Source organism: Cyprinodon variegatus, unplaced genomic scaffold (genome assembly GCF_000732505.1).
Source record: "Cyprinodon variegatus isolate N-32 unplaced genomic scaffold, C_variegatus-1.0 Scaffold52, whole genome shotgun sequence".
Taxonomy (NCBI): domain Eukaryota; kingdom Metazoa; phylum Chordata; class Actinopteri; order Cyprinodontiformes; family Cyprinodontidae; genus Cyprinodon; species Cyprinodon variegatus.
Genome location: NW_015150505.1, coordinates 155,807 through 167,057, shown reverse-complemented (window position 1 = coordinate 167,057; position 11,251 = coordinate 155,807). Strand labels below are relative to the sequence as shown.

Genomic DNA, 11,251 nt, shown 5'->3' with positions numbered 1-11,251 from the left:
CTGATAATGGTGACCAGATAAATCAGCCCACTGGTTTAACAGACTGCACGCCACTATGTGAATATGTAGAGTGAAACGATTAGTGTTAAGTTTTACAGAACAAGCCGGAGCTCCCCAGCTCTCCTGTGAGCTGATGGTTATCAAACTCTTGTTTGATGCTAGAGTCTGGATCTAACGTATTCTGGGAATACTCCAGTAATTTGTAATAAACTCGGTTTGTTGTTAAATATTTACCGAAGCTTTTACAAGTTAACTAAGCACTTAATGAAGATGACTTCAATGATGCAGGTCCTTAGAAAATCATTTATGGCTGAAAAGGCATTTTGAATTGAAAAAGTGTGCATTCCTATATTTAAAACTTTCAGTGATGAATTATTTTAATCTGCTATGAAAATTTGTGTTTATTATTTTACCAAAAATTGTTTGGTACTGACAAAACACTTGACTGTTTGACTGGATGGATGTCGCTGTATTCTTAGATTTTAATGTATTTCTTATGGGATTTAATGCATAGCAGAAAATGCAGACGGTTTTGAAATTGTAGTAAACATTTCAAGATTATTCCCAGTTTTGCACAAAAAGATATGTCCTTGATCTTTTTCTGATGTGTACTGTGCTCGACCAAGTCAAAGTACGTGTTGCAGGTTGATGCATTGTGGGAAATTTCAGTTTGATGCACTAATTTAGAGAAGGAAAAAAAAGCACAAAATGATGGATTACCAGCCCACCTTTTTGCATTTCTGTTAAATGTTAAAGAAAAGACTTTGAGGTTCTTTTTGAAGGCACACACCAAAAAAAAAATATATATATATTTGGGAACTGAAACAGAGACCCTGTGGGGATCTTAAGCAGGTCTTTTGCTCATTTTATAACGTGAAAACCTCACCATGGAAAAACCAATGTAAACATGGCTGCTGTCTGTCATTTCCTGCCATCCAACATCAAACAAACTGCTACCGTAACCTACTTTGCCTTTTTTTTGCTCATATTTTGGGTGTAAGCTGAACAAATCTAGTCCCATTGAGAAGTAAAAACAAAAACTATGAGGTTTGTTTGTTTTGAGCTGCAGGTTTGTTATCAAACTGTAAAAATAAACAACTTTTTATATTCAATGTGTTTGATAACCAGTTTTTCTGTTTTGTTGTTGTAGTGTTTCACTGGCAAGCCACGATAATGGGACCTGTAAGTACTCATGTGGTCACGTGTTGATATTGCAGCTTCCTATTGCTTCATGTTTCATTGTACTTTTAACCTGTAGAAAGCCTTTAACATCACTCTTCATTTGGAGTATATTATAAACCGAATGTCTCTTTGTGCTTCAGAATGACAGTCCTTACCAGAGCGGGGTTTTCTTCTTGACCATACACTTCCCCACAGACTACCCCTTCAAACCGCCAAAGGTAAACAAGCCGTGGATGCAAAGAAGCTGAACGCATAAACAAAGTTACCATCCGATGCATTCAGCTTCCTTTCGCCTGCTGAGGGCAAAGAAAAAAAAAACAGATCATATAGTTTCCTGCTTTGCTTGTCGCCTGCCCCTGTTTTCCCACCCTTCTTATTAACGGTGTATCTCTGCTCTCAGGTTGCATTTACCACAAGAATCTACCACCCAAATATCAACAGCAACGGCAGCATTTGTCTGGATATTCTGCGATCACAGTGGTCTCCAGCTCTCACCATCTCCAAAGGTTTGCTGGTCTCTCTGCTAACTAAAGACAGAACCTGCTGCTTCCTGTCTCTCTGAAATGACTTGCTACAAGTTATACTCTGCTCTTCTAATGTCAGACTCTGCTTTTCTGCATGAATAGACATGTTCCATCAATGGGTTTTTATATGCAAGTTAAAGTACTGCATAAGAAGAGTTAAATCAACTTTGTAAATTCAAAGGAGGAGATGGAAACACATTTAATGAATATATTCTGTTAAAGTGAACATTTACCTCACAAGACTCTTTATCCGTTTCCTCTGTCAGCGTCTTTAATGGAGCATCAAAATCTCGCTACGCTCTCAAGTCTTTCGATGGCGTCAACCATCGCTAATATTAGACGACATGATACAACATGCCTGATAACACATTTTCTTAAACCTTAATTTCTGATCTGTGGTCCACACTAGCTTGCTACCTCTACTTCCTGTTTATTAGTGGCTAAATCCTACATGTGTGAGGACATGACGCCCTGCTTTGTCAGGTTAATTCACTCCAAGGGATGGAAACGCGTCTCATTTGGATCTTTTTTCCCCCCAATGTTTAAAAATTAGCTCAAAATTCACATGACTTTAAGATTGTAATGTTTCTTCACATATATGATAAATAGCAAGCTCTTAAAATATCACGTAGCTATCCAGTGGAAATGTTTATTTTTATGTCTTAATATCTTTCTGTTGTAGTTCTCCTGTCGATCTGCTCCCTGCTGTGTGACCCAAACCCGGACGACCCCTTAGTACCCGAGATCGCCCGCATCTACAAGACTGACAGGGAAAAGTAAGTCACTTTTACAGCCATCATTTCCTTCAACGTTTTTCTCTCCTTTTAAACATTTTGCTTCATTTTATTTTGGTTTCTATGACTGTCAGAGCAGATGGGTAGAGGACAGGCAGCTTTTCACACCTTTGGCTCCACTTAGGGCTAAGTGTCACTCTGCCCAGTTTTAGTGCTACTCCACAAGAAGGCATAAAGAAAATTAGGAAAACTCAAAATATACAGAAGCCAGGGCTTAGTTTCTTATTTTTAAGTGGATTTTTCCCTGGAAACATAAATGTTTTGATTGAGCTGGAAGATAAATCATTGTTTGCTGTGCTTCCTTGATTGAGTCGTGCATCTCCCATGAAGATGGACCAATCAGAACGTTCCCTGCGGATGTACCATTGCTGTTGATGGAAAGCTTTTGGAAAGTCTGTTTTGGTTTCTTTCCAAAAAGAGAAAAGAACAGGATTTGAAATCATTTTTTTTTTTTGCCTTTTTGTAAGGAGTGGTTGTGAATGAGCATTAATTTTTTGCTGTGAATTTTTATTAACAATTACCATCATTGGCTTGGTTTGTGTTACCTTAACTGTAAATTCCACGATGAAGGTTAGATGTTCAGAAAGATAAATCTGCTTCTCTTGGCCTTCATGTTCTCTGGAAATGAAGAACATTCATGTTTTTTTGGTTTTTTTTTTTTTAAACAGATCAGTTTATCTCTCAGTTGTTCTGATTTCATTTATAAACTCACAATACTGAACAAAGACCTTTTCATTTCCTTTACTGCGTAAGCATCCACCACAAAGATCATGTTTGCTGCAGCGTCTGAGTGTTTAGGTACGGAGTGTTCACTGATTGGCTAAGAACCTGTTATTTTAGTTTTCAACTAACTGTTGGACCTCCGAAACTACGGTACCACAGAGTATTTGGGCCAGGCTAGAGATTTTTTTTCTTTCGAGAATAAAGTCATAATATTACGAGAATAAGGTTGTACCTTACCTACTACACTCTAATCTAAAAGTCAATCCACCTGTATATAAGCCATCCTGATTGTACATATGACATCTCAAATCTCTGTGTTACTCCGTTGTATTTTTTGTATTTTTTTATTTATTTATTATTTTTATTTTGTTTTTCATTGTGTGTGATACATGTATGTACACTTGCACCCTAATCCTTATTTATGTTGATATACTGTATATACCTTGATATATTATATATATTGTTTATTCCTAATGCACTTTTTTCCTCCTTATTTGCACCTTCTTTAATTATGCCAATATGTGACCAGTGAATTTCTCCGCTGTGAGATGAATAGAGCTCATCTAATCTAATCTAATCTAATCTAATTGTAACGTTACGAGAATGAGGCCACAACGTTAACAGAATAGGGCCGCAACATTACGAGAATAAAGTTGTATTTTATGACTTTTACAAGAAGCACTTTATTCCCTAAAATGAGGAATCTGGAGCATCGTGTGAAGTTATACTTTTGCATCCGTTTCATAAATAAGGAAATCTTTTAGCACACCAGCTTCTCATGATATTTTGACTTTATTCTTGTAATGTTGCAACTTTATTCTCGTAATAATATGACTTTATTCACGTAACTTTATGACACCAGCAGATTTATCTGCACACATCTAATCTTGGAGCAAGACTACATATGTTTTTGTTTCAATTTTCTTAATTTTGTTTTTTAAGTCTGGAATCATTTAGAAGCTCTTAACAGGCAGCAGTTTTATTTAATATATTTGTGTATTCTAAGTAGGAACGTTTTAGCATGTATGGTTATTGTTTTTTAACCAATATTCCAGGACTGATCCTTTTTGTTTTTGCTTTTGATCTGTTCACAGGTACAACAAAATAGCCCGGGAATGGACACAAAAGTATGCAATGTAGTGCTGGGGTAGAAACATGGCCAACCACCTCTACGACGCAAGGCTAGGGGGAGATTCAGATGTTAAGAAAAAAACAAATACAAAAAACCGTACAAACAAATGAGAAGTTTAAAACAAGATCTTGTTGGTTTCCATTGGAGTGCTTTCTTTGAGCCATGCCCCTCCTTCACCACAGTACCTGTAAAACTTCCTCTGCCCCACCTCCCCCCTCTCTCCCCCACCGTTTGACTGTTCCTTCCTCCTCCCCCCCGCCCCTCCACCCTGCCTCTCAGCTCATCTGCCCATCCTCCAGTGTACAGACTGTCAACTCTAGAAAATAAACCGCCTCTCTCCTGACCATACTTGCTCCACCCCCCACGCTCTGATCCCATCTCCTCACCTCTTTGTTCGGTTGCATTTCGACATCCAAGCAGGCTGGGCTGTCGCCGACCCACCATGTACCCTCTATTCCTGCATGCCTGCATCCTGACCCATCTTTACTAAAAGCATTCCTATTAAAAACTGTAAAACTTCGAGGGGATCTTTGTGATTTTTTTTTTTCTTTCCTTTTGTTTTTCGGGGGGGAGGGGGGTGCGGGGAGGAGGGATTTTTTACACCTCAACTTTTCTGGTTTTGTTGAAACAGTTTCCATCTGCAAAGGAGATGAATCAAGAAAGCAGTTTTCACATGTGAGTCAAAGGGCACTCTATTTTCTAACATAAAACCCATAAGTCATTGCAGGCTGTGTATAGTGAAAGATGCTTATGGCCCATTTCGTTCTTCTGTTGGATTCTATGAAAGGACTTGAATTTATTCACACACCTCATACTCCATGTCCTCCGTTCACCTTTGACCCCTTCAAACACACACAGCTGTACCCCCGTCACCACCGCCACCTTTTCTTTACTCTAAAAGTGGAGGTTTTGGACCAGCTATTTAAGCAGATCGTTTTCTAAGTTTAACCTTTGTTTTTATTTTCTTCTACTCCTTTTGTTTTTTTTTGGTTTTGTTTTTTTAGGTTGCTTCTTTCCCCCGTTATTTTTATTTTTGTTCATCCCCCCAACCCCTCTACCTTTTGCTATTGTCATATTAGCGGCTAACATCTGAAATGGCTACGGGACTGGCTTGGGCTCTGGGTGCGAGGAGAACCCACTCTTCTTGCACAAAAACCTCTGTATATTGAATTACCTGAGAGGCTCGTTGAGCTTTGTGTGTTGATTAAACTGTGTAATAAAAACCTCTGACTCCTGTGTTGACTCATTGTCAGGCTTGTTTGGACAACGTCGATCAAAGTCTCATCAAATTCATGCTTAAAGCTTCTTGGAATTCGATGTGATGGAAACGGTATTTATAGTCATGTAACAAATGGTCATTTAACTCCTGCTGCATCTGTTAGATATCTGGAAAGGTCTTATAGGAGACATAAAGCTGAGAAACTTGCAAACTTAGCAGGTTTTTACATACAGGACATTTTTTAGATATAAAGACCTGTTGAGATATTCTTACAGTTTAAACAGTCAAACAAGGGAAGTTATTTGGTTTGTTTTCTAAATTGAATTAAAAACAAATAGTTGACTAGTTTTCAGACCTTATTTTTATTACTTTTATATTATCTTGTTTGTGGAAAAAAAAAAAGACGAATCAATTTCCAGAGTATGATTTGTATAAATTTAGAAAAGCTGATTTTTGTCTTTTAAAACAAGAACAATGTACTGATTAAAAAAATATTTCAAAAATTAATTTCCAAGCATTATAGGCTAATCCAGGCTAAATATTTAAATTGAAAAGAGCAATGTTGCCCTGAGTCCATCCAAATAAAAGTAAAAGGCTGCCAAAGTTTTTTTTGTTACTTTTTTAAAAACTATTTTTTAAATATGTGCAATGGGAAATCTGTTGCCCTTTATTTTTATATTTTAAGCTGTTGGAATTAGGAAAATCATAAAATATGAAGATTTTATTTTAAAGATGTCAATATTTCTGCAATATGGTGGTTTCCAAGGAAAAGAAAAATCTAAAATATATTAACCGTTTTAATGTCGTACTGGTAGAGAAAGAGAGAAACCTGCTGAAGTTTCCATAACAAGCCTGTGATTCTTTTTTTAAAAACAAAAAAAAAAGACGCTTGATATTTAACATTCTAGCCACTATAGGAGCCATTTATAAGGGTCCAAATAACCACAGGTTGCAGAATCCTGATCTAAAAAAGTAAGATTGCCATTTTGGACTCATATCTATGGTTTTTAAAAAATTTAGGGGGAATACTGGAGTTTAAATTGTTACATTTCATGCTATCGTTAAATATATATGATTGTCTTCACATTTAGGGAAGAGACTTGATTTTGTCGCCCTCTGGTGGAGACTGACCATAATTTAGTCACATATACAGTGCCTTGAGAAAGTATTAGGCCTTCTTGAACTTTTTGACTTTTTGCCACATTTTAGGCTTCTCACATAAAGATGGAAAACTATATATTTTTTTTTTTTTGTGAAGATTCATCAACAAGTGGGACACAATCATGAAGTGGAACCAAATGTATTGGATATTTCAAACTTTTCAGAATTAAAAATCTGAGTGGGGCAGAGGTTCTCAGAATGATCCAATGTTACCTAAATGACTGATGATAAATAAAATCCACTTGTGTGGAATCATGTCTCTGTAAATATGCACCTGCTGTGTGGTAGTCTCACGGGTCTAATGTGCAGAAAGCATCATGAAGAAGGTGTGAGATACTGCTGTGGATAAGTTTAAAGCTAAATTTTGATACAAAAAGATTTCTTAAGCTTCAAACGTCCAAAGGAGCACTTTGCAGGTGATAATATTCAAATGGGGTATCAGATCACTGTGGATCTACGAAGACCCGACTGTCCCTCTAAACTTTCAGTTCAAGACAGATCAGACATGCAGCCCAGAGGCCCATGATCACTCTCTATAAAATGCAGAGACCTCTGTCCTTAGGAGAGGTCAACTAAATCCATTAGTTTCAATATACCAAACAAAAAAGAGTCAGTATGTTCTCTATAACCTACTTTACATTTATATGTCTCTTTTCTGTAACTATGGTTTAATACAGCTCCTATATGTATTGCCCAACCAAAAAATACATCAAACATGGTAAAACCAGTGCATTGTACTGCATTATCATAAATTTGTATGAAAAAATGTGCTTTACCTTATTCAAAATAAAGATGTTTTGGCTAATTTCGATTTAACATATGAAATGTGAGTTTTTCCATCTTAATCTATCATCCAATCATCCAGAAATCTAACTTCATGCACTCCTTTGATACTCACACCATCGATACAAAACACAATTTCCTCCTGTTTTCTATTAGCAACACGGTAAACGTTTTTTTTTTTTTTTTCAAAATAAATGATAACTTATTAAAATCATACATCTTTCAAGCTTCATTTCATTTATAAGGCTTTCTATTTTAACATCACAAATATCATTAATGTACAAAATAAAAATAGTTGGACCCAAAATATAACCCTGTGGAACACTACCTTGAATAATCTTATTGTCAGACATATAAGGCCCTAAGTGTAGGCCTAGATTTTTTTATTTTTTATTTATTTTTTTTCATTACTAACTGAATAATCAATCTTATGCCGTACCTCTTACACCATAATTATGCAGTTTAGAAATGAAGATAACCAACCAATGGGCAGAAGTTGAGCCCTTAAGATACACCCCCTCCTCATTTGCATAATGAGGTAGAAATGCAGACAGAAATAGCATGGAAGAAATAAATAGGGTAAAAAAATACAAAGGAAGAATAAACCAGACAAAAATATTATAACATGCACATAAATAAATACTTAAACAAATAAGCAATAAAGAAATAAAGTTGAAGATTAGAACGGACAATAAATAAATAAGGTAATTGTTACAAAGGGAAATAAACAAAGAAGTTAATTAANTTTTTTTTAAACAGATCAGTTTATCTCTCAGTTGTTCTGATTTCATTTAGAAACTCACAATACTGAACAAAGACCTTTTCATTTCCTTTACTGCGTAAGCATCCACCACAAAGATCATGTTTGCTGCAGCGTCTGAGTGTTTAGGTACGGAGTGTTCACTGATTGGCTAAGAACCTGTTATTTTAGTTTTCAACTAACTGTTGGAGCTCCGAAACTACGGTACCACAGAGTATTAGGGCCAGGCTAGAGATTTTTTTTCTTTCGAGAATAAAGTCATAATATTACGAGAATAAGGTTGTACCTTACCTACTACACTCTAATCTAAAAGTCAATCCACCTGTATATAAGCCATCCTGATTGTACATATGACATCTCAAATCTCTGTGTTACTCCGTTGTATTTTTTGTATTTTTTTATTTATTTATTATTTTTATTTTGTTTTTCATTGTGTGTGATACATGTATGTACACTTGCACCCTAATCCTTATTTATGTTGATATACTGTATATACCTTGATATATTATATATATTGTTTATTCCTAATGCACTTTTTTCCTCCTTATTTGCACCTTCTTTAATTATGCCAATATGTGACCAGTGAATTTCTCCGCTGTGAGATGAATAGAGCTCATCTAATCTAATCTAATCTAATCTAATTGTAACGTTACGAGAATGAGGCCACAACGTTAACAGAATAGGGCCGCAACATTACGAGAATAAAGTTGTATTTTATGACTTTTACAAGAAGCACTTTATTCCCTAAAATGAGGAATCTGGAGCATCGTGTGAAGTTATACTTTTGCATCCGTTTCATAAATAAGGAAATCTTTTAGCACACCAGCTTCTCATGATATTTTGACTTTATTCTTGTAATGTTGCAACTTTATTCTCGTAATAATATGACTTTATTCACGTAACTTTATGACACCAGCAGATTTATCTGCACACATCTAATCTTGGAGCAAGACTACATATGTTTTTGTTTCAATTTTCTTAATTTTGTTTTTTAAGTCTGGAATCATTTAGAAGCTCTTAACAGGCAGCAGTTTTATTTAATATATTTGTGTATTCTAAGTAGGAACGTTTTAGCATGTATGGTTATTGTTTTTTAACCAATATTCCAGGACTGATCCTTTTTGTTTTTGCTTTTGATCTGTTCACAGGTACAACAAAATAGCCCGGGAATGGACACAAAAGTATGCAATGTAGTGCTGGGGTAGAAACATGGCCAACCACCTCTACGACGCAAGGCTAGGGGGAGATTCAGATGTTAAGAAAAAAACAAATACAAAAAACCGTACAAACAAATGAGAAGTTTAAAACAAGATCTTGTTGGTTTCCATTGGAGTGCTTTCTTTGAGCCATGCCCCTCCTTCACCACAGTACCTGTAAAACTTCCTCTGCCCCACCTCCCCCCTCTCTCCCCCACCGTTTGACTGTTCCTTCCTCCTCCCCCCCGCCCCTCCACCCTGCCTCTCAGCTCATCTGCCCATCCTCCAGTGTACAGACTGTCAACTCTAGAAAATAAACCGCCTCTCTCCTGACCATACTTGCTCCACCCCCCACGCTCTGATCCCATCTCCTCACCTCTTTGTTCGGTTGCATTTCGACATCCAAGCAGGCTGGGCTGTCGCCGACCCACCATGTACCCTCTATTCCTGCATGCCTGCATCCTGACCCATCTTTACTAAAAGCATTCCTATTAAAAACTGTAAAACTTCGAGGGGATCTTTGTGATTTTTTTTTTTCTTTCCTTTTGTTTTTCGGGGGGGAGGGGGGTGCGGGGAGGAGGGATTTTTTACACCTCAACTTTTCTGGTTTTGTTGAAACAGTTTCCATCTGCAAAGGAGATGAATCAAGAAAGCAGTTTTCACATGTGAGTCAAAGGGCACTCTATTTTCTAACATAAAACCCATAAGTCATTGCAGGCTGTGTATAGTGAAAGATGCTTATGGCCCATTTCGTTCTTCTGTTGGATTCTATGAAAGGACTTGAATTTATTCACACACCTCATACTCCATGTCCTCCGTTCACCTTTGACCCCTTCAAACACACACAGCTGTACCCCCGTCACCACCGCCACCTTTTCTTTACTCTAAAAGTGGAGGTTTTGGACCAGCTATTTAAGCAGATCGTTTTCTAAGTTTAACCTTTGTTTTTATTTTCTTCTACTCCTTTTGTTTTTTTTTGGTTTTGTTTTTTTAGGTTGCTTCTTTCCCCCGTTATTTTTATTTTTGTTCATCCCCCCAACCCCTCTACCTTTTGCTATTGTCATATTAGCGGCTAACATCTGAAATGGCTACGGGACTGGCTTGGGCTCTGGGTGCGAGGAGAACCCACTCTTCTTGCACAAAAACCTCTGTATATTGAATTACCTGAGAGGCTCGTTGAGCTTTGTGTGTTGATTAAACTGTGTAATAAAAACCTCTGACTCCTGTGTTGACTCATTGTCAGGCTTGTTTGGACAACGTCGATCAAAGTCTCATCAAATTCATGCTTAAAGCTTCTTGGAATTCGATGTGATGGAAACGGTATTTATAGTCATGTAACAAATGGTCATTTAACTCCTGCTGCATCTGTTAGATATCTGGAAAGGTCTTATAGGAGACATAAAGCTGAGAAACTTGCAAACTTAGCAGGTTTTTACATACAGGACATTTTTTAGATATAAAGACCTGTTGAGATATTCTTACAGTTTAAACAGTCAAACAAGGGAAGTTATTTGGTTTGTTTTCTAAATTGAATTAAAAACAAATAGTTGACTAGTTTTCAGACCTTATTTTTATTACTTTTATATTATCTTGTTTGTGGAAAAAAAAAAAGACGAATCAATTTCCAGAGTATGATTTGTATAAATTTAGAAAAGCTGATTTTTGTCTTTTAAAACAAGAACAATGTACTGATTAAAAAAATATTTCAAAAATTAATTTCCAAGCATTATAGGCTAATCCAGGCTAAATATTTAAATTGAAAAGAGCAATGTTGCCC

General features: G+C 36.5%; 1 protein-coding gene across 1 annotated transcript in view; it reads left to right on the top strand.

Moving 5' to 3' along the window:
* The window catches only part of LOC107082391 (ubiquitin-conjugating enzyme E2 D2), a 16,291-nt gene extending 10,700 nt beyond the window's left edge, over positions 1-5,591 (top strand). The window contains exons 3-7 of the mRNA XM_015371058.1: positions 1,151-1,182; positions 1,323-1,400; positions 1,583-1,688; positions 2,389-2,482; positions 4,318-5,591. Coding sequence (XP_015226544.1) covers positions 1,151-1,182; positions 1,323-1,400; positions 1,583-1,688; positions 2,389-2,482; positions 4,318-4,363 — 356 coding nt within the window. The 3' untranslated portion in view covers positions 4,364-5,591. The remainder of the gene's footprint in view (positions 1-1,150; positions 1,183-1,322; positions 1,401-1,582; positions 1,689-2,388; positions 2,483-4,317) is intronic.
* The last annotated feature ends 5,660 nt before the right edge of the window (positions 5,592-11,251 follow it).